The sequence below is a fragment of the Scophthalmus maximus genome, chromosome 17, assembly GCF_022379125.1.
Source record: "Scophthalmus maximus strain ysfricsl-2021 chromosome 17, ASM2237912v1, whole genome shotgun sequence".
NCBI classification, from domain to species: Eukaryota; Metazoa; Chordata; class Actinopteri; order Pleuronectiformes; family Scophthalmidae; genus Scophthalmus; species Scophthalmus maximus.
Genome location: NC_061531.1, coordinates 12,007,000 through 12,030,920, shown reverse-complemented (window position 1 = coordinate 12,030,920; position 23,921 = coordinate 12,007,000). Strand labels below are relative to the sequence as shown.

The 23,921-nt window shown below is 43.3% G+C and overlaps 1 protein-coding gene across 2 annotated transcripts; it reads right to left on the bottom strand.

Moving 5' to 3' along the window:
- Positions 1-55: 55 nt before the first annotated feature.
- On the bottom strand, positions 56-22,032 carry LOC118289009 (ubiquitin carboxyl-terminal hydrolase 22). Of its 2 annotated transcripts, XM_035615642.2 has the most exons (14): positions 21,562-22,032; positions 20,548-20,580; positions 12,422-12,554; positions 10,453-10,566; positions 10,257-10,358; positions 8,900-9,066; positions 7,037-7,196; positions 6,673-6,778; positions 5,484-5,642; positions 4,275-4,401; positions 3,360-3,451; positions 2,784-2,846; positions 2,171-2,320; positions 56-2,086 (listed from the first exon to the last, which is right to left on the bottom strand). In XM_035615642.2, exons 1-14 carry the CDS (start codon positions 21,679-21,681, stop codon positions 2,044-2,046), a joined length of 1,569 nt encoding a protein of 522 aa, XP_035471535.1. In that variant the 5' UTR covers positions 21,682-22,032; the 3' UTR covers positions 56-2,043. The 2 variants fall into 2 exon arrangements, with proteins under 2 accessions (XP_035471535.1, XP_035471537.1); XM_035615644.2 differs by lacking the exon at positions 20,548-20,580 and having other exon boundaries at positions 21,562-22,031.
- Positions 22,033-23,921: the final 1,889 nt, after the last annotated feature.

Below are 23,921 nucleotides of genomic sequence, written 5' to 3'. Positions count from 1 at the left end.
AGGGAAGCATAGATATTATGGCACAAAATCAAAACAGTAAAAAAGCACATACTCATTCCAGTTTTGTTCTGAGTTTAATCACTGAAACGGATAATGAAGCTCTCCTCTTCCTTTTCGTTTCAGCTGCGTCCCTGAATGTCCTCAGGTGGCCCTCAACTGCTCCTCGATACATCAAATACCGTGGTCCGACCATTTCACAAGTCTTTGATATTACTGGTCAGAAAGCAACCGTTGTCCTCCGGCGGAGGTTCTGCAGCAGACCGAAGGATATGCATGTTTTTATTTTCAATTACAGAGCAGCTAAACCAGGGTTTGTGGTTGTTTAATGTGGCATTTCTTTGTGATAGGTTAGGGCCCTCATCGTACACGAGTGAAAATCTTTTTTCTTTTCTTTTTTAATACATACACAATCAGTGATACTCAAACAAAACATACCACAACACCCTGATGTTTATGTGCATTATCTAAAGTCTGACTTGACAGCATACTGATTGAATAGAGCACTGGGTTTACTGCACTGCAGAGGCAAGACACACCACACCGGTCTACACCAGCCACACAGTTGCCATGGAGAAGATTAATACTGATGGATTCAGAGCCAGGCTTGTGGCTGCACAGTGCCCATATACCTGCAATGCGTTTCACCCTCTATATAATCTCATATAGGCGCCTTCCCACCCACAAATGACAGAGCGAAAATTTTGATGGGCAGCGGGCCTTTGAGCCAATACCAAGGGCAATTCTTCACATATTCATGAGAGCCCGGTTGCATGCAGTGTTGTTAAGGGGGATTTCGTTGCACTGAGCGTTCAAGGTGTTGAACGATGAGAGACCACAGCATTGTCGCACAATGAAGGACCTCATCTCGAGTAAACGTTTTGCCTGTATGTCTTCTCTTCAGAATGCCACAAGAAACCCAAAGCTCACATTCAACGTACAATTCATAAACAGCGAAGATGAGCCCATTTAATCATCACCACCATCATCATCATCATCATCATTATACCAACAATTCCACAAGAATGAAAGTATAATATGTCCAAATACATTTCCAGTACCAGGACAGTGAGGGACATATGACCGTACTGAAAAAAATAAAATAAAAAATAAAGACAGTGAAAAGAACAGTAAACAAAAAACTCAATATTCAATGAGTTGCTAAAAAAATAGATATTCCCTGCCCTCAACCAGACTTAAAAATAAAAACAATCAACACAGTAAATAATGGAACATGAGCACACAAAGGTCCAAATCGGTTTAGTTTCCATGGCAGCACTTCCCCAGCAACTGGCAAAGGCAGCGTCTCTAAGCTCTCCCATGTTTTCTTTGCTCTTAAAAATAGATGTATACTAGATTCATACAGTATTTCATAACTAAATTCACAAATGATAAGAATCATAACCATACTTTTAAAAATGTTCTTGCAAAGTTCATAATACTTTGATTTTATTTTGTGTTTTTTTAGTTTTTTTTTGTTTTTTGCATTCAGTCCCAAGTGCATATGACAACAATATGTCTTCCGTCTTGACTAAGTTAAATGCTTGGTCAGTTGAAACTAGAGCACCATGGGAGAGAAATGGAGGGTGCGTGTGTTTTGTGTGAGTGTGTGATTGGGTTCAGAATACTGTAAGAAAAATCCAGATGTGCCCAATCAACATGACAGTCAGTCACGCTCAGAGTTTCCCCTGCAACAGAAAGGGACAAGGCAGAGAAAATGAGGGGTGTGGAGCCTCCTCCCTCCGCCTGAGCCTGGAACTTACGACGCCCAACTCTTCCTCCTTCTCTCCTCTTCATTCAGTTTTTGTCAAGTAGATGCCAAGAAGTAGCTCAGTGCTTGTTTTTTTTATTTTTTATGTTTTTCTTTTTCTTGTGAAAGGTTGCATGATTTCACACGTCTGTTTGTTTTCGTCCTCCAGAGCTGGAGGAGCAGACTGGTAGTCAAAGAGTTTCAGGTAGGTTTGTGTGTTTGTGTTTCATCCTGTCCCCAGTCCCTTGGCTTTCTCATCAGAAGCAGTGGTTCTTCACGCTCAGAGGTCACAAAGACTACTCATACTCAAGGAACTGTTTGTGGTAGAATAGGAGATACCTAAAGAAAAACAAAACAGAAAGATTTTATTTAGGTGCCGCACTGAATTCTTGCAGTATTGCGAACGTCTGTTTCCATTCTTACCCTTCACTGTCGAGTACATCCTTAATGCTGGCCTTGGTGATTATGGCATCATCACATTTGAACCACTGGTCTTTGTGCTGGCGGATGAAGCTGGTGTAGTGGCCACTCTCTAATGTGCCTTGGTGGTTGACCACCGCAAACAAGGAATACCTAAAAAAATACCAGATGAGCTGGCTAATCATCCTCCTTTTGGGTTTGTTTTCGGTTTACTGTCTGGGCTTCAATTTGACGGTCAATTATCCCCCCTCATACATGAGTGCTTCAGTTTGTCTAAAAGCTCATACTTTACATTTTTTGCATGTTAAAGAGCAACCTGCATGTTGCTTCTCGTCTTTGCCACAATCAACCTGTGAATGGTATTAAGACAATAAATTCCCAGCAAATGTCCTGGAAAATCAAAGCTGCCACGGATGAAGAATACTGAACAGCTTTTAATCGGCTTGAAATTGATTTCATTTGGGGAAGTCACAGCCAGATGCCTCTGGTCATTAGCATGTGCTGCTGTACCAGAGTAGGAATTTCTCTTGTGATGACAATGCTGCGGTGTAACTGCTGACGATGGGGTGTTAATCAACCAGTCTGTTGTGATACATGCTTTCCCAAGGTTACTCACTTATTGTCGTTGTTTAATACATCAACCGTCTGTTGATACTGCCCGTTCATTCTGCTCTCTTTACTGCAGGAGACAGGATACAGGAAAAAAAAGAGACAATTTTAATGCAAGCGTGTGTAAACATACTACACTGTCACATAAATCCACTAGGTGGCAGGATTATCCAATCTATGACAGCAGATATCTTCCCTGCCTGTGCCACTAATGATCTTTCTGTCTCTGAATAGAAGTGAATGGATGTTACAGCCAGGGGTGGGGCAAGACCGCTGCTGCATGCTCTACTGACACTAATATATATTTATAGAGAGCTGTTGTGGCATACATGCAGATAAAAACAACAGAGCATGAAAGACGTGAGACATATATATTTATATATATAGTAATATATCTTAGTACGCTTCTAAACATTAAAATGTTAATAAGGAAATGGGAGGGTGCTGCTGTTGGGTGTTTTGTAAAAATGTTGGTTTCCTAACTGGTGGTCACACTGGCGTTACAGTTATAATATATGGATAGAGGAGCTGAGGGGGCTGCTCAGAAAAATCCAAGGAAAAAAAACACAGTGTGGAGTCTCACCTGGATGCCATGAAAGGCGTCATATCCAACTCTAGAGGGAAGGAAACATATGTAGTGATCTTCCTCCGCAGTTTAGCAGAGTGCTCAAACCGCTGGAGATGGCCAGAGATGGAGGATGAGAGGAGAGGGGAGAGGGGGAAGGGGGAAGGGGCAGAAAAAATGGCAAGAGAGAAGGAGTGGGGGGAGGGGGAAAAGAAACATATTTAGAAATAACAGGCATCATCATTACAACATCCAAAACACAACATATCGAGGTAAAAATGGAGACGCGTGTTTTCCCACCCTGGCTGTCACACATTTACACTTTGATAACAAGACAATAACAGGCTTGGATTGATTTGAGACCATCTTCTTGCATGCTGCTCCAATGAATATCATAAATACATCATAGGCCTCCAATACTGTATGGTAAATAAAACATGGACAGTGGCGGACTGGACGAATCATTAAGATCATAGGCGTCCTGGGACACTGTGTGGAAAAAAAGGCTACATGGTAGGAGGTAATGCACCTACAACCGCATCAAATCAACACACACCTACGCACAAAGCAATGTACCAGACAGCAAAATCACTACAAAATCTATGCTCCATCACATGTAAGGGTGCATACACAGCAACATACATTACTGTATATATATATTCTTATATATTGCAATTAGTATAGGATTCTGTTATAAAAACAACATCAGAGTTATATAGCATATTAGTAAAATAAAATCTAGCAGAAGCTAATTAATTTTGGAGATCATCTATACACAGCTCTATTTAGAAGACGCTGCTGTAGCTATTTGTGGTGACAGTTCGACGTGCTAAAGATGAAAGCTCCATGTTCCCTTAAATACTCAGATTGTCAGACGGTGACAGATAATGTAACGTGTGATAATTGGCAGCACGTTGTTGCCGGCTGACTCACTTTGAGATGGAAACATGCTACGATGGGGAGCTTCTTCATTGTCAGCTGTTTGGTGGATTCCTGGTAACTATGGCAACCGCCACACTTGATTTTGGCACTGCTTCCTAGATGCTCAGGCCGCGTAAACCTGCAGAGAGAGGATTGTATTTAAAAAGAAAAAATAAGAAAAGAGGAGAGTGATGTGTAAGAGCAGAGAATGTGTGGACAAAAAAAAAAGGAAATGAGAACTGGCAGAAAGAGGAATAAAGCCATTATGGCTTCTGTATGGTATGTTTTCTTTGGTCAGGTCACACATGTCCTTTAAATATGCACCGCACCCCACCGGTCTATTCACAGAGCTCTCGCTTTTAGTTAATCTGATCATATCTATCAGGAGTTTTTGGTGCAGCCTCTCCGTATGTGAGAACACCCAAACCAACTGCTCGTACTATCAGCGCCTCTATCACCACGGAAACAGCACCATGCAGTTCTGTACCTTTAAGAGACTTGCTGCAGCAACTAGGGGTGTGTAAGGAGCTGCAGTAGTAAAAAAATAAATTAAAAAAAGTCAGAAGAGAGAGAAGAGAAGAGAGAAGAGATGAGAGGGAGAAAGAGAGAGAGGAGTGAGGATGAGAAAAATGTGAGAGGTAGAGAGTGAGGCCAACGAAGAGAAGGAGCAAGGGGAATGAAATAAGATGAGAGGAGGAGGAAAATAAATTACAAGAAAAGAAGAGGTAGCAGAGGAGATATGAGAGGTCACATCTTTTCTTGCCAAACCGATGATGGGAGAAGATGAGATCCGGGGATAACAGGGTTGTTGTGCCTGAGCAGATGGCATATGACCCCTCATACAAGTGGAGGGATGAATGGAATTTTTATTTGAATACAAGTGGAGACATTTGATACCCGTGAATTTGGAGATGTGGAGGAAGGGATGCAGGAAAAAAAGCGAGAAACAAAATTGACAGAGAGAGTGGCAATAGCTCCTTTCAAAATGTTGCGAGCATGATTCATTTGCAGCAAAGTTTTAACACTATACTATTACTCTGCATTAACACAGAGGACCATAGCTACTCTACACACCAAAGACTAATCTGCCTTTTTTTTGCGAGAAGATCTTTTCATTTAGCACTATTAAATATTTCAAAATCCAGTTGGTGGGGAATTCAGTTTAGTTTGTTTGGATGCAGTAGATGTAAGGAAGAAAGACAGAGGGGAAAAAAGGTGTACCTGCGTAGGCAGTCTGTGAGTGTGGTGGACCCTGACAGGTGGCTCTCTCCATTGACTGTGCTGCCATCCCCTCCTGGGCTGAGGGGCCAGAAAGGCGTGGACGAGCCAGGCAGGTCCAGACTAATGTCCCAGAATGGATCTATCGTTGTGGAAACACCACTAGAGGAAAGAGAGGGGAGTCCAATTATTGCTGTTGAATAGCGTGTAGCTGTGTGTAGGTTTGTGTGTCACTTGTTACATGATGAAAGGATGATGACATAGATGGCAACACAGGAGCCTAAACTCACACAGCCCCACTGTAGATTCCGATCATGTTTTTGTTTGAGCCAGCTGGGAAATTGAGTGTGTGCATGTGCATAATATCCACCACGTTCTTCCAGACCAATTTGCAATTCAATGAAGTGTTACATCAAAGGAAATTGGCTTTACATACTTAAAAGAATTTGTATTATTGCAGTCCGACGACTGTCATGGACTACAGCACGGCCAAAATGGAGGCTTCTAGTGTAGAATACAAGCTGTAAATATACATATATGTACGGGGGGGGGGGGGGGGGGGGGGCTGTCGCACATCATTACAGTTACTCGGATGCTGCAGTAATACTCAGTCGAACCAGCAGATGGTCATTACGGCAAGTGGCCGTGCATTTGCGATACTGCAATAACCTGGCACCATTTTATGTTTGCCCATTAATAGAAGGTAGTCTCCACAGTATTTGTTTAATGGGGTTCAGTTTATGGCACAATGATCCACACGTCACCACTTCTAGCTCTACATCAGCAGTCTCTCTTTTAACTGTAGAGGCAGGTAAAGCGGCACCGAGATGGGCTTGGCCTGCCTGCTAGTCTGGGCAAGGTGATTTGCAGTTCAGTGCAGCGTGCAACTGCTAATGTGACAGCACAGCTTGAGGGGGCGGGCAGGCAGGCAATGCCTGGGTTGTGCCGCTGTCTAGTCAACCCCCCTTACAGCAGCCCCACAGGGACTGAACCTTTAAATAAGAGCAATGGAGAGAACAGAACCAGTGGTTCAACCCACTCCAGGACCACGGGTGGTATCCACATCGATCTGCCCACCTGTGAGAGGGGACTACAGAGGACAACAGGGATATAGGGATGATGGATGAATGAGTAGCATGTATGAAAGGAGGGAGGGAGAGTACAGGTGGTCATATGATGGAGAATAGCGTACTGGCAAACTTGACAGGTAACATCTGATTGCAGGCCACCGGTGAAGATTTGGTCAATGATGCAGTTACAGTGGTTTGGATTGTTGGCCTTCTTCCCATTGTCGTCTCCTGTGGACCACAAAGAGCAGAAAGGCATAAACACACAGACAACAGCAACCTCTTTAGCACCTCTAAAGGAATCAGTATTTACCACCCCAACCCCCTGTTGCGAAGCTCCTCCGCCATTTCCCCAATCTCAGAGTCCTCTACAACCAATCAGAGCAAGCCTTACATTAAATATTCAAGAATGCACATATTTGGAACAAACCTTCTAAACTCAAGCAAGCAACTCTGTAATTTGTTTACGGAGAATTAAGTGAGGCTTACTGATGGTGTCCCCCTTGCAGTGTCTGTGTAGAACGTCCAGCGCCGCAATGAGGAACTCGTGGGCGTCTTGCTGCTCGTAGCCTGCGAGGTGACGTGCATGAGTCCAAACCAGGTGCAGCAGCCGGAAGGGAATGTGGGGCGAACGGTGGCCCGAGTAGAACTGAGAGAGAAAGTTAGAAAAGATGTTGGGGTGAAAAGAGTTGGTTAGCCTACTTTCCCATCTATCATAGGGTGATTTATATTGAAATCACCTCTTTGCCAATATTACAGCCATATTGCATCATCGTTAATTCATTACTGAACCACAACACAAATGTTCTGTCAGTAAAGGTGATTATCTGACTGTTCACTGCTCGTTTATTTAGGCCTCGTCACAAAGGAATGAATTTTTACCACATGTCACCTAACAGCACCAGCCCTGACAGCACATCCAGAGAGAGAGAGAGAGAGAGAGAGAGAGAGAGAAAGAGAGAGAGAGAGAGAGAGAGAGAGAGAGAGAGAAAGCGAGAGAGAGAGAGAGAGAGAGAGAGAGAGAGAGAGAGAGAGAGGATGCGAGGTGCAAAAAGATCTCTGTGTAAAGCACTGCAGAGCCTTTGTGTTGCCATGGGAATTGGAGTGAGTGACAGTCCAGGTCAGGGTCATGAGATGCGGCTAAGAAAGAAACGGAGCTGAGCACAGTGCATGAGCTGGAAGGCTGCAAATGCTACGATGAAAGTTCAAACCAGAGCTCATTAATGCCAGAGCGGGCTCTCATTTTTCAACACGTAGCTGTTGAACACACCTCACTCTCTTCCCCACAGTTCTCAGTTAAGACATATTGATCTGAGAGAGGGGGAAAACAGGCCACGCTGACGTCTCTTTTGACTCATAGAGGCGCAGCTCGTATTTCGGCAGTTTGATGGTGGTTGAAAAATGAAAGATGCTACAAGACGAGGAGGAAACAATGGAGAGAGAGAGAGAGAGAGAGAGAGAGAGAGAGAGAGAGAGAGAGAGAGAGAGAGAGAGAGAGAGTGTGTGTCTGCAAAGTCAGGAAATGGCTTTTGATGAGAATATGGAGTTTGGTTGGAAATATGCAATGGAAGTTAAGAGTTAGGGGAAAGGCAGGGAGTTTAGGAAAACTTGGAACTGTTAACAGTGTATGTCTTTAGGGGAATTTAAATTATTGATTTTTTTTTCCTGCAAGACTGACCCTAAATTTTCCTTCAAAAGAAGCTGTTTAATTCTCAATCAATGACTCCCTGGGTGACAGAGGTGAGCAACCACCTCCTCCGTGTTATGTAGCTGAACAGCCAGCTGCGTCTGGCCAGGGCTCTGCATGTGTTGTGAAGGGGGTGCTGACTTTAGTCATTATAACACCACTTACCATCTGTGGGCTCATATATATTTGGAAGTGAGAGGGTGTAAGAAAGAAAGCAAGGCGGTGTGGGAGAGGCAGACATTACATAACGTCCAAGGCCAATGAGTTAGAAGATGTAAAATGCCAAACTTTGGTATCAAAGAGCTGGGATTAAAGGGCTATAAATGGCTATGTAATATAATTCCCAGTAGCTGATCAGGTTAAATAAAAGTGTGATTGCAGCCTTCGGCTCAGTCATTTGTACGTGGTTCTTTCTGTACATCCCTTTTAGGCAGGGTATTTCTCCCTCCTCTCACTCTGCCTCTCTCTTTGGACTCAACAAAAGAGCGCATCAGTGACTCAGCCTTCTGCAGTGGGTTACAGCACGAGAGAACATTGTGTATTATACGGTTATTTTAAAAAATGCTAGTTAAAGCTCAGTGTTTAAAAATCATATGCTTTTCTTTTCTTTGTGGGATTCAACAAACCTATATAACAAGTTCACAAACGCAAATTGTGTATCATACCTCCTGAAAGAGCTGCGACATCTCACACACCAGACAGGAGTTTGATTGCATCTCGCACTTGTGTCTGTCGGAGAGGAAGAAGTCTCGGAGCAGTGGCGTATGTGTTAGGGCCTGAACAATACAGTTCATGAAACATGTGTTGCCCAGGTTTATTAACCCCCGTAAACCTGTGGGACGAGAAGAAAGTGAAGAGTGAGAACAACATGGCAAAGATTAAACCTGACAGGGCGTCTGATTCACCCTGCTGCAAGTGTAGGTGACCTGGATCAACACTGCAGACCTGATCTGTGTTTCTCTGGACTGACTGAATTCTAGCTGTGTTCAGCTGACTTGTTATAAACTATCGGATTAAGTCTAAATTAGTACCCAAAAGAATAACATACCTTTTGATGATCCATTAATCATAAAGTTTAATAGGATTATGTCTTCAATCAAGCAAAAATGCCTAGTTACACATCCTCAGTTGTGAGGATAGACTGCAAGTCTTTGTCTAATGTGGAGTAAACTTTGGGCTTCATGAAATTGCGATAAACATTTTTTTCTGACATTCATAGGCAAAACTGTTAATTAATGAATCAAAAGTTTACAACCTTGAAGCCTTATATGGAACCACACATGGGTAATTAATAGCGTAAAAGTCATTGGTACTTTCTGATTGAGTTTTGTTGTGTGGCTGGAAAGTTAACAATATGTTGTTGGGTCAAGCCTGCCAGCAAAGCTGTGTGTGTCCTGGAGCAGGTGCCAAAGCTGTGAATGGATTCATTTAGGGTGAGAAAATGGCACTACAGTCCTTTGGTGATGGCCAGTGGAACAGGTGAGACACAGCAAGGTCCTGGATCTGAACCAAATGAGCAAGGCTTGGTTCTGGAAGAAAGCACTCACTGAGCACTTAAACACTTTAGACTGGTCCCCACTCTACAGTCAAATCATCACTTCCAACCAAGCTGTTTGAAGATGTAAAGAGGGTAAAGGATGGGGAGAGACAAGCGGGCAGAGGCAACTGTCAAATCAGCAAAACTTTGTGCACAAAATCAGAGGCAAAAAGTGGCGGTACCAGGAACAAATCGAAGCAACAGACTACAGAGAAAATACAACAGAAAAAAAGACGTTCTACGGCCGGCTGTGGTGTGGATCTATCAGAGTGGAAAACACTGTGTTCTGCCCCCCGATGCACTCCTTGGGGGGCAGCCAGGTCCTGCTGATCCAGGGTATCACACTTAAATGCATGAGCGACCCCCGGTGAACTTGTGCCAGGGCACATGCACACATACACACACGTACACACACACACCTGTCAAGGGATGAAAAACTTTGCTGATTAAAATGTGCAGACTGAACAGCGCAGTTTATTGCTCACCTATGGTACAGTTCGTAGTGATTTTCCTCCGCTTAGGATTGTGTCGTAATAATTCTAGCTCCCTCTTGGTCGGCTCCCATGTTGTGTATTTCTCCCCTATGCCTGTGGATGAAAATAAAAAAGATGAAAGTGACGTCACTGAAATGTCAGATGGCCTTGTTTTCAAAAGCTGCTTTGAGTTCTCTGACAGAAATACCTTGCAATTTCCACGCTTTCCTCTGTTCCTCTTTGGCAATCTGCTCCATGTCTTTGTCATATATGTAGTCTTGACATACAAAACAATATATTCCCCCGTATAATAAGTCTATCGCTGGAAGGAGGGAAAGAGAGAGATAATTACAAATAGCTTTTTTTAAGCACAGTGATCCACATGGGGTTAGGGTTATTTTACTGTCTAACCTCCTGTCTAACCTCCTTTACTGTCTAAAGTGATTTCTCCACCTACATGTTTCACTCATTGCAACGTTTGAATCTCAACGCCAGCACTGAACAATAATAAAAGATGCGAGGGAAGCAGTGATGGAATAGGTATATCTGTCTCCCACCCCCACCTTCAACTAACACACCGCCATCTTCCATTCTCAAACTCCACGGCAACAATACTTCAGCTCTGTTGCCGTGACAACCTATTTTTAGCTTAACCGGACATTTTTTTCTGTTTTTGGTGCTGCCCACACCGACAAAGTGAGCTTAAACATCATATAGATAACCTGACTGGTGTATGTTGCGTTGTCTCGGTGACATTTTTTTACGCCTGTTTTTGTGTGTTTGCGTTTGCGCAGCCATTGCATCATTTAGGCATTGTACCTCACATTTGTTTCATTTCTATATCTGTTGGGTTTCTATTGTCAGACAATGGCTCAGTATGAAATAGTGATAGATACAGGGACCATTAATACTACTTGTTATCCAGCAGTCAATTCCAAACCATTTCCCAGATTCTGCTCTGTACTGCTAAAATGATTTTATAACTGCAATGTCGTCTGAAAAAATCAACATACACGTACGAGCTGTGATTTCAGCTGTATCTTCTTTTAAGTGATCAACCAGAGGGAACGTTAGAAGATCATTCATGTCTGTGGTTAACTGAATGAGACGCAAAGAGGAGGTGTGCCCTGTAAGTGAGTGACATTTGCGTTTATAAGGCTGGACCCACCGTTGCAGACCAGCTGAAAATCTAAGTGGCAGTGAGAGGAAGAAGATAAAGACTACGAGTACGGCACACAAGCTGGTTAAGAATTCAGAAATATTGCGCTCATGAATAAAGGACGAAAAATGAGAGGGCAAAAGGGTGGAAGAAAATCAGAAGATGTGAAAGGGGTTTCAGAGGATGAGGTGGTTAGAAAAAAGGACAGGGAGAAGACATGAAATGATTCCTGAGGAGTGAGGTGTTAAGGAAACAGAAAAAGATGTAAAAGTAGTCCTGAGAGGGGAGCGTGCTTCTGCTATCCAGCAGTCTGGCAGTCAGGGGACTTTGGATTAATTTGATAAGAGGTGCAGAGGAACAGAGTGCCAATGTCAGAGAGGGTCCTGTGGAACACTCAAAGCTAATTAACACTATAGCTGTGCACTTGGGGTATATGTGTGTAACGAAACTGTTGAAATGCATTAAATCTATTCAAGCCAACCCCCCACTCTCTCCCGTGTTTACACACATAGTTGTCCTTGTCGGGGTAATAACTAAATCTTGCTCATTAGTGCCATTGACTCATTTTATCTTAATTGGCATGCAGTTTGAAGCTAGGCTCTCTGGCAGATGTGGATTAGGGATGCCCACCCCTCCCTCGCCTCTGTATGAAGGCGGATGTCGTAACTTACACCCATGACATTTGACTAGCTGAGAAGCTCCCGCCAGAATGGTAATGTGCTGCGGTTAGAGCGAGGTTCAGCTCCCTGTCTGCTCAGAGGAGGAAGCTGCCCAAAGTAATGCTGTAATCCTTCACTGATAAAAGCTAATGCTGCAGTGGACCACAGGGGCGCATATGAATGTGAACACTGACGTGATGCGAGTGAGCCTTGTACATAAGGCGGGATAATATATCGATGAATCTATTGTGGGTTGTTTTGTTTTTTTGTCTTTTTCCCATAAAGCAATTACTTTGTTTAGCTTTCCTCCAGATTTGTGTTGACAGTGTAATGAATGAGTGAGTGCATGCGTGGCTTACCTAGATTGTGTCTCTTGTTCTTTGCGTGCTCGTGGATGTGTTTCTTTGTAAAACAGCCGAAAAAGACACAGTAGAGACACGAGTGTAGTCGGTTCAGGTGGGCGCCACACATGTGACAGATACACGACTTGGCCTGCGGAGAAAGGACCGGGGGGTTGGGGTGGGGACAATGAATTGAGAAGAGAAAAGAGAGGAAAAGTCAGTATGGTGAGAAAATCCGCTGCAGCAGGAAGGAGCTGTAATGAAGAGTGGAACAGGCAGACAGAGAAAAATTCGCTGCCAGCTCAGTTCGATTTGTATCTTCCAGTCAGTCACACAAACACTCTGGAGGACACGGTGCTTGAATAGACCTGATATGCAGACAGACGGAGGAGTTCTGGACCCTGTTGATAAAATCCGATGCAACTGAATAACGACATATTTCAACGCTGAATCTTTTGCTCTCTAACACATGCAGAGCATGATGGGATTTAATGCTTGGCAGGCAGGATCTGCCTGAAGCACACAGCGGCTGGGGTGTGTGTGTGATCGGTTTGACTACAGTACTCAGAGGTGGATGAGGAATTGTAAATTAGATTTGCCTGACATCTTCAGCAAATCTGCAAAAGTGAGGCCTACGGGCGCTGCGCAGGTCCCCACCTTAAGCACAAAATCATCAGACCACTGTGGGAAATATGAGCCCAAATTTAAGAAAGGACATGTTGTAAAAAATATAGTGTTCATTAATTGTTATTTTCAACAAACCTCAACTGAGAACTCAATGTGTTGTTTTCAAGATGGATCTCGTTGAACCTGCACAGAATGTACAGTATGCAGATTGAGACGCTATTTTTGTCACTGCTTTGCCTGAACAATTCTGTTGGAAATATTAGTTGACGTGAATTGGAAGTTGACATCGTGCTCGCTTTGGAAGGGAGAGATTGAACAACAGAAGGGATGGAGGGAGAGGAAACGGATCTAATCAAAGCCTTGCAGGGAGCAGACCTGCTGCGATGAGTTGCCCACTCACAAGGAGAAGACAGAAGGAAAGGAGGTGTGAAGCAAAGGTGAAGAGACGCAAAATGAGAAAGTAACTATTGGCTGGAGAGATTTTTCAGTTTCTGGTACATTGTGTAAAACTAGCTGGTGCGACAGATTCACACACTCCTACACACTCCTACACACTAAAGCTACAGGACGGGAATCCATGAACTCAGCCCGTATTGTCTTCTACTGCATTTAAAAAAAAATAAGCGTTACAATAGTGTAACCTGACACCGTCTGAACAAAATTAAAGCTCATTGTACTCGAGAAATAAAAGAGGCTGTGCCAGCCAGTTTCACTTTCTGGATGACACATAACACAGAATGGTGGATGACTACGAATAATGAGATGTTGTACAAGACAAAACACTGATACTGCTTATGTGGAATAATAACACAGTCATACAGGACAACCTCAAACTGGGCTACAACATTTTAGGTCAAATGTATTATGAAACTTTGTTTGGTAGCATGCTGTTCCAACCAGAAACACAAACAAATCTAGATAACTCACACATACTTTGCGTTTCAATAAACTGCAAGCATCCAAATGGCTCAGCATGTACAACTATGATTCTATCACTCACACTCTATACCATCTCTCTAAATATAGCAAAAATACAGACACTATTTCTGCCTTTAGTTAATATTAGTTTCCATTGCTTGAAGCTTGTGCTATTTCTTTATTTTACTTTCAGAAATCTTTAATAAGGCTTCCTCCATGGTCATGACCTCCAGAGATGATTTAATAAACAGATGAGAAAACATTATTGCTTTTGCACAGACCTGAATCTGTGCAAGAACTGGGATGGTTCATCTGTAGCACAACACATATCTGTCGTACATGTAAATGATCACAGAATTGTGCAGGGGATGGTAGGTACAAGATTGAAATAACAGTCCCATGCAGACCACTATTTGTAAGAACCAGGTGACAGAGATAGAAGTGATTCAATATTCATTCTTTCACGTCATGGCATATGGTGGGTGTTACATGAAACACATGTAACACCCACCATATGCCACGGTGCACTGCTGCAGACAGGCTGCAAAACTCACAGACCGGTCTGTGTTTGGGGCAAGCATTAGTAGGCGTGGGATTGTGATGACATAGCAGTAGTGGGGATATTCAGGGTTGCAGACACTAAGCTCTGTTTTCATACATATTGGACTTTTAGCTAGCCGACTCTGAGCGAGAGAGCGGGCAGCACCAGGGTGAGGGTGGGGGGCTTTTCCAAGAGGGATAAGTAATGAGTGACAGACAGAGGGGAGAAACAAAGTGTTGGCTGACTCTAAGAACAAGATCAAGACTGACATCTAAAGTAGACTCTTTAAAGTTTTAAGGCAGAGCGTGTTTCCCCCACATCCAAAGAGAAAAGAGCAGCGCAGACGAGTTAAAAAAAGAGACAGGGTGAGGCACGATTGGTACAAGATGAAACCCTACATGCACAAGCAAAAAGGTAAAAAGACAGTCTGTGGAGTTGTGTGGAATAACAGCTGAAGTCATCCGAAATCCTAAATGTATGTTTTTGGAAGCTTCTCTAAGCCTATTCTACCTAAGCAGTGTAGCCATTTATCCCCCTCCTCCTTCATTGCACCAGGACTCCAAGTCAAAAACAAGAAAGCCTGCCAATGCCACGCCTTGCCCTCCTCCTCACCCTCCCCTGTCTTAACACCCCTTTAGCGGGCAGAAAATCCATCTCCGCTCCAGCACCCACGGTTTACAGTCTGTCTATTCCTCAGCGTCAGCAGTCCTGCATCTCAGCGCCCAGGGCTTTTAAATGTTCTATTAGATCAGCTATTGATCAGCCACTGGCTCAGATGACTGGAACAAGTGTCGGACAGATAGCAAGCTCATGCTAGTGCTGTGCTAGGCTGCATCTCCTATCTGGGATGTGCTCTTTGAAGCCTGTCAGGCTTGGGCTCCGCGTCCAAGGGAATGACCCATTAATGTGTAAAGCTGTTGATTGATGAAAGGGGCAGATGCAGAAAGGTATTAGCTGAATGAATAGATCTCCAATACATCTTTAACACGGACATGAGATAGCATTACATGGTTTGTTGGTCCACTGAGGCTGTGAGTGGCCTTCCACTAACACTATCTTTTTGTGGTTTAGATCAAGCTGCATACAAATAAATCTACATGAAGCAACAGCAATGCCTTGCACTATGCTTCTCCTCCTGCATTCTTCAATCTGTCTGCATTATTCCTCCTTAAGCATTTGGTTTAATGCATTTATATATCTTAACAGAGCCAATAATATGATGAGCTGTAACCGAGGACGAGAGAAAATGACAATGACGATTATGATGTGGACAAAGGTCTGGCTATAACGAAGCAAAGCGCCTGCTGCTGCAAAGAACAGACCGGGGAGGGGAGTGGAGGGAAGAGTCAATACAGAGTAGAGAGCATGGGCTATATGAGAGCAGTGACTCACCACACTCTTAAGCCTGTGCATGCATCTAAACACACAAAATTAACAATGGACGACATACATACTGCAAGCTACAAATCTGCATTAAAAGAGGACGGAAATAACCTCTCCACAAGCATGTGCGCACACACGGGCACCGTTAGACATTTGCTGTGAGTACTCAGATAAAATGATCCTTTATTAAATATGAACAAGAAAAGAGGGGCTGGCAAAGGAGACCAACAGTGATGCTTCAGAACCGTGCTGCCGACTGACCCCCAGGGACTGCAGCCTGCTTGTGCCTTGGTCGGATGATGTTGTCACCCCCCTGCACAGATGGATAACAGTCAAGCTTCATCTTTACAAAAGGCTGTGCGACCATTTGTCAAATCAGAAACACACAACCACGCTGCTCCACCGACACCCACAACACCCCCTTGGATTCCAATTTCACCAGATCACATGTTGATTACTTATTTTTCCTACATGGTTCAGATTAGAGTCCACAAAGTCTGGAACATGACTACCAGGATAACATGAGCACTGCCTTCAAAACAGGGGCAATTGGATTAAATTAAATTTGTAAAAGTCTAATGCCACAATCTTCACCTTTTCACCAATCTTTAAGATAGAGACCACTTCAACGGCAAATGCCTAGTTCCACGAAAAGCTGTGCATCACTTGGATTCAAGGTTTTAACAATGGGAAACAATTGAGTGTCCACACTAGAGGAGATTGATTGCCACTTGGTTTTGGGCTTGGTTAGCCCCTGGAGAGTGATTGACAGTTCATTAGCCAGATGGTGGTACTAAGAGAGAGCTGGAAAGCAGCCTCATTGGTTGGCTCAGGCCATGACCAGCATGCTTTGTGGCAATGATGCCTTTCCAGAGGCTTTTGGACAGTGAAATGAAAAGTACTGTCTCTGGATGGAGGGATGGCAAAGAGAAGGAGAAATGGTCCGCAGGAAGGAAAGAGGGAAAAGGGACTCAGTCAAAGAGAACTTGTCTGAGGATGAGGGGCTGAAATTAGAGCAGCAGCATCATACAGCATCCCACCAATGAACATGTCAACTCTATGGCAAAAAAACTGCTGTACCAAAGCTCTTCTTCTTCTTTAGCGTCTCTGGTCAGAAATAAAATGCAAGTAAGGCAGTGCAGTTGGAAACTGGGAGGCAACAGCATGTGAAAAGGACATCACAAGGTGACACTGCAAACCCACAAATATTCCACGAGGAGGTTGCAGACTTTGCCAGAGCTACAGTGACTGACAGAGCGAAAGCCATATTAGTTAAGACCTGGGAGTAACGGAAAGCGCACAGACATTGTACAAACTGGCCTGGATTGGGTCCAACACCAACGTCTGACATCATCGAACCTACTGAGTGTTGTCTATGAGGCGGTGGTATGAGGAACAAAGAGAAGGGAAAATGAGAGATTGGAGGCTAACAATGCAGTGAATTTGTAACAACTACAGTATTATTATGTCAACAAAATACAAGCAATTTTAATGGGATACTCAAAAAGGCAACAAGAATTGTGAGCTCCACTCAGTTCGCAAATAGAAAAAAAAGTGAAAGCAAGCGAAAGGAGGCAGAAGCAGCGTGGGAGTGAGCGCAGAAGAGGAACAAGCGAGGGGCTGTGAAGAGACTGGAGGAATAGATCCTGATGCTACAAACGTATGCTGATGAGTCAGGGAGCAGCCCTGTGATGTGATGGAGACGGATCTGACAAAGAGATCTGCTCGCAGCCCAGGAATAAGCCACTCTCTGGGATGGGCTGTGCCTCAGGTCATTGTGTGTGTGCTTGTGTGTGTGAAGTGGGAGAAAAGAGTGACAGAAGGAAGTACATGTCATCCTTGAAAATATATATCCATTTTCCTACCTCTGAAATTCCAAGCAATAACTAGCAAACGATTTCTCCCTCTCATCTTCTCTCATCACAAGCAGAGAGCAGGTTTGAACTTGTGGGAAAGGGGGGGGGGGGGGGTTATGGTTCTTCTGATCATATATGATTCATCAAAACTCGGGAGATTAAAAAAAGTTGAGTTCAGTCAGCTCTCTCTCGACCCTAACCCCTTTAATCAAAGTGACAGCAGATTCTTCAAAGCAGTTATGGCTGTAAAATTCTGCCAACCCCATCCACCCTGCTTTCATCTCATCCAATTTCCACTCATCCTAACACAATAGCTCTGGTTTAACTGCGCGACAGATTCCTTCATCTTGGTAGTGTTTTACTAGACACAGAACCTTCTACTCCTGGATGGAGCAGCACACTCAATAAATAACCATAACAATGGCCTTCATGAATATTCACAACATTCCTCCAACATCACAGTCATTCACAAAATAAATTATGAATATGACCAGACGATGAAAGCAAGGGCGGGTTTTTATCTGCGAGCTGTGCCGACATCCTTCTGTACAAGCCAGCTACAACGGTCATTGGCAATCTGGTGGAACGTGAATCTCATTTACGAGAGGAAGAATCAGAAATCTGTTCAAAGAAAGGCCAACTAATACTCAAACATGTACTCACTTAACCAACTAAATATTACAGCACAGTAATGTAAGAAACTAGAATGGGAAGTAGATCAGAACAATATTTTTTCCTCTGGAATGAAGTCGATTTTTGTGATATGACAAAAACAGACAGTTCATATTGGGTGCAGCCCCTCTGGCTATGTGGCACGGCCAATCAGAACCATTCTACTAATTGCCAGCACTTGACATGTAGCACGTCTTGACAGGGACAGAACACAAGCATGGAAGCACAGAAAAACACACGAGAGATATTCGTTTAATTTAATCGCCATCAACACCAACACAAAAACACTATTGTGTTCTTGTTGTTGATGCTTGTCATCTGCCTTAGTGGGACATCCTTACTACACTGCTCAGTTTGCATTTAAGTGTTATCTCCATAGAGCAACGTGCATTTCATGGGATATTTCATCAAAGCCTAAGATGCCAAAAGAATTAGTACACTACTTTCTCCACATATAAAATATGTGATCCTAGGTCACACTAGGCCACAGTGTCACCTCAGGAAATTCATAACTATGGCATCCATTCAGCCATGTTTTCCCCATGTGAGCTTTAGATTGTGCATTTAGAACAGGTGATAGATTTTCCAACGTTGCTGCACATCGCGAGGGAATTGATTTTAGCTTGCAGTAGGGAGGGTGATAGCTTGCAGGGAGGCTGCTGAGGACAAACGAAATAACGACATGGGGGGGGAAAATAGGTTAGGGAAAAAACAGCAACTCAGGAGAGGTACTGCTGATGAAACTAAGTCTGAATATAATGTAAAAATGCATTTATTCTATCCTTAAGTCAACGAATGGCGATTCTTTTAACTTTCCTCTAAGCAGAAGGCTGTGTCTGTGTACCACTGGAGCAGCACTACACCTGTTCTGCATGTCAGATTAGTTGGACGGTAAAGAAGCTCAGTGGAGGGGGTTTGAAGCACTACAGTCATACTCCCTCATGGACATCCTGGTGGATAATTACGCAGTAGGGAGCCAATGTTCTCTCCTTTTTCTGTGCATCAGTCCCCGGAACCATCAATGTCTGGATACAAACGGGCAGAACAGAACCACTACCACACACACATTCAAAGATGTTAGACAGCTGTTTCACACAAAAAATTTGCAAGGCTAAAAGAGATGGTCTCATTTGCAAAACAGAATTTGAATTCCGATTGTCAAATAACTCAGTTTGTCAACAATTTCAGTTTCGTTTTCGGAAACACAACAGCAGCATGACCACCTCCTTGGCACAATGTTTCAAAACACAGATAGAGGAAAATGTGTATAGCTACATTCATAACATAAACAGATAAAACCGGTTTGTCCTTCTCTTCTCACAACCCAACCCCCAACTAAAACACCACTTTTATGCACAATACAGTATTTCAAAGCAGCTTTGCAGCGACAGTTATGTAATATAATTTCAAGATTCAAAGGCCACAGCGACACAGTGGCATGTGAGAGGGAACTAGGTGGGGACACTGACAAAGCATAAAAATACAATACAATACAATGAAAAACTAATGACAGCTTTAAAATGTACCATACGTATCATATTTCTCTTCAAATGGCAGGTTTGCAGGCTGGGCGGACCATTGTGAGTCACTAAAGAGCACCCCTGACCACTTTACTTTAGGGTTTAAAAGAAAAAAGACAGTCAAAATGAATATTTATTCATGCTGCATTGACTCCCACCACACTATGCGATAACCTTTTAGTATTTCCAGGTGATCCCGTGTACTATGTTACACTGATGTACTTTCAGGTATGCAAAAAGCGCCGACAATAGAGAATGTGCACACTGCGCCCAAACCAACGCATGTCACTCCAACACTGTACAAATAAAAGGGTCATTGACCACTGCACAAGATATTTGCCTTGACATGCCAGCAATGTAACCGAATTATGATATTGGCCGTTCTGCTCACAGTGCGCCCTCCCACCAGCTACCAGCTGTAACAGAGCATCACAGCAGACACAAGGATGAGGCCGAATTATTCCGCCTCACGGGTTCACATCTAGAATTCAGTCCATTAAATGAAAGAAAGGGGCACTGAGGCACACGGGTAGGTGAGCGAGAGGAAGCGAAAGCAGGCCAGCTCATTCATCTGAACTACCCCCAGTATGTCAGCGAAGATGAGGAGGGAATGATCATCACACTCACCAGCTCTGTCCATCCTGCATCACTGGCACGCACCTATTTTAACACAACGACATGAAAATCTGTGACATGTATAAGAGAAGCATGTATTACTTGAGACAACAATCCACCAGCGTGCTTATGAATGAAAAATTTGAGGGTTTTTTTTTTTTTAAAGAACGAAAGTCATGGCACAAAAAAAAACAATCAAAAGGAACAAAAGTTGACCACGAGAGGGGGAAAGGGTGCTGGAGAGTGAGGGACGGTCCGGTGAGGACCTCACACCGTTCGGAGCAGTGTAGGCCGAGCAGGTGTGGGGACGAGCGACAAAGGGATGGGCAGTCAAAACGTAACAAGGTGACGTCCCGGCATCTAAAGCTCCGGAGTGAATGACCGGTGCAGAAAAACAAACACAAACCACTGACCTGGGGGGGGGGGGGGGGGGTGTGTGTGTGTGTGTGTGTGTGTGTGTGCCCTGCAGCGAGCCGCCAATCTGTGGCCCCAGTGTGTGCGTGTGGAGCAAACACAATGGGTCCACTTGGTGCGGTAATGTTAGCCCACGACCACAACTCTCCTCAGAAACCCCAACTTTAGCCATCCGGCTAACTGTTCAGCGTCTATCAGACAGAGCCGCTCGGCCGAATCCAGCCCGTGAGAGCTCGCGACCGACAAAATAAATGATCGGTTGAACGACGACGACGTTTCGCAAATAAAGACAAATTAAGTGTTGCGGTTAAAAGAAAATTGCAAAAGAAGGTCTCCACGGTTCTCCAGCCGGACTCTTGCTAGCTAACTTACCGGTGATAACCTAGCTAGCTAGCTAAGCCACCCGGTGCTAGCATACGTTACTGCTGCAGGAGTAGTTTCAGTTGAGAGCGTCGTTTTCAGTCCGACCCCGTTCAGTGAGCGTGCTTCATGCGGGACATCGTGTGCACTTCTGTGTGTCTGCATGTGCCACGTTAGAATTATTTCACTTTTGTGTTTTTTTCCCTTTCTTCTCCCCCTTAGAGCTAACGCTGCGAGTTCCTGTGTTTTTACCTTGCGTCTCCGGGTCTCAGCACTGCCACTCCAAACAAAGCATTGGTATATGACTCGAAGATTTTGTTTCCAATTGTCCACCTTATAACCGTTCACATGGGAGCACCCGGCCGGACTCATGACAGACCAAACATTCAGGTTGGAATTTGTAGGGTGACAACGAAGCGTCTCCTGGATGCTTCTCTGAGCTAGCTAGCACGAACTGTCTGTCCAGAAATGGTTTCCGTTTGGAAATGGGACAATCGGTGTAGTATCCAAAAATGCTCCTCGGGCATCTGACAAACACGCTCTTTGATCAACTAGCAAACAAATATGTTCATGAAGTCACCGAACATTAATATCACTCCACTAGAATTAATGTTCCCTTTTGCTGTTTTGACAGTTGCCTTCTTCCTTTAACGTTAGCCCTGCTTCCACTCTCACGCTCAGTTAGCTTTCTTTCTCTCGTTAGCCTGCTAACGCTCAACTGCAGCTTCACAATGCCCGCCCAGCGTGCGCCGTGATTTGCCAACGCAAAGAGGTTACGTCACTACGTCGACTTCAGAGCATGTGTGGGTGCGCTCGGTTTGTGTCCCGGCGTGTTGCGCTTTTGTGAATTTCAACCGCGGCGTGCATTGACAACTGTGCCTCGACGGAAACACCTCCCGTTCAAGCCAGTCTGGAATATATAACCCATCCATAAACCAACATCAATGTTATTGTGAATGGTGGCACGGTTTGTCTGAAATAGGCGTAATAGTCGACAGATGCTAAATTCTTATTGCCTTTAAATTATGGTTATTCTCACTAGCTATTCCCCCCCAATAAAATATAATTTTTTTCAGTCCAAGCTGTGTAAATATTTGACACTACGTATACAGAAGTGTATGTTTTGATTATTGTATTTAAGATGAGAAAGTGAAAACCAAAGTGTATCAAATACATTAAAAAAAAATAATTCTCCCCTACTTATTCGAAAAAGGTGTACTTAGTCAAAGCCCATTCTCTTTGTACGATTAACGAAAGCCTACCATCTAGTGGTTATATAGTGTATATGTATAGTAACTGTAATAAAGCATCATCAACCGTATGAATATGTGATTAGTACGGATGGATTGGAAGCATGTCAATGACAGCAGGGCCTATGCCATCGTCACTGACCATAGGGGCCTCACATGTATCTATGTGGAAGTCAGGCTTATGATTCTTATTCCTGAATAAGAAATTATAGCCGCAAGAATTAATATATTTTTAAAATTTGTCCTGCAATGTGTTTTTTTTAAGGATTTTGAATTCTTGTTATCACATAACATAACAACAAGGGTCGCACTGGAGAGTAGAACACAATCACACTCGATGGGGGGGGGTTGCTGTTTTTAAGGGAGGAATGCCAATTGATATCTTGGAATTTATTGAGATTTGTATTTGGATGGATTTGAACTAGTAGTAAAGGGCCAAAGTATAGTGTAAAACATGTATCCCTGTTCCTACGGGTCTCCTCTTCAGCCCCTCGTCTTTGGCTGGCTGTGGCAAATGTGGCGGAGATAGTGGTAATGGACTGAACCTGAACCTGAGAGGTTATCCAGAGCCGTATCACAATATAATACCACCACATAATTCAGGTATCTGTGTCCAGCTCACAGGATTTACAGCCCTGATCTTGCTTTTTGAATTCACTTGCAAAAAAGGTAAACAAAAAAAAATAAAAATAGACTGTTTGTACTTTTTATGGAATGAATTAAAAATGCTACTTCATTGATTTTACACTTGGGGGCAGTATAAATCTACCTTTCTGAACAGTTTAAAATGTGAACTCTCACCAAGAAACCTTTTTAGTATCCACAGTTGTAATAATAATAATAATAATAATAATAAGTAGATGAAGAACCACCATTTAGTCTACAAGGGACCCACATTTGTTTCCTAATTGCTCTGTTCTCTCTAATATCCAAACATTTTCGTCTGTGCAAACAAATGATTGTTGAGCATTTTGCTGAGTGGATGTGTTTAAGTGTGCTTGCATTTATGTCATAATGAGCATCAACAGTAAAGCAAATAAAAGTCATATTCGTTGGACAGTAACTGCTTGAAAACATGATGCATCTCCATAATTTTTTACCATAAGACACTTTCAACCTTGACTGGAAAGGACAAGGTTTTTTCAATCTGTCAGATACTAATACTACATGTCTGTTCTAGCCTTCAGTCTGCTGCTGTTTTAAGATTAGAATGAGTGCTCAATGAGGGAACAGCATTTTCACATTTCATCATTTATTTCCATGAAATCAGTTCAGTGAATATTAATCAACACAGCCTTTTTTTTAGGGATTTAGGAATTATTCCAAATGCCTTGGGTATGTAGAATTAAGATTAATATTATT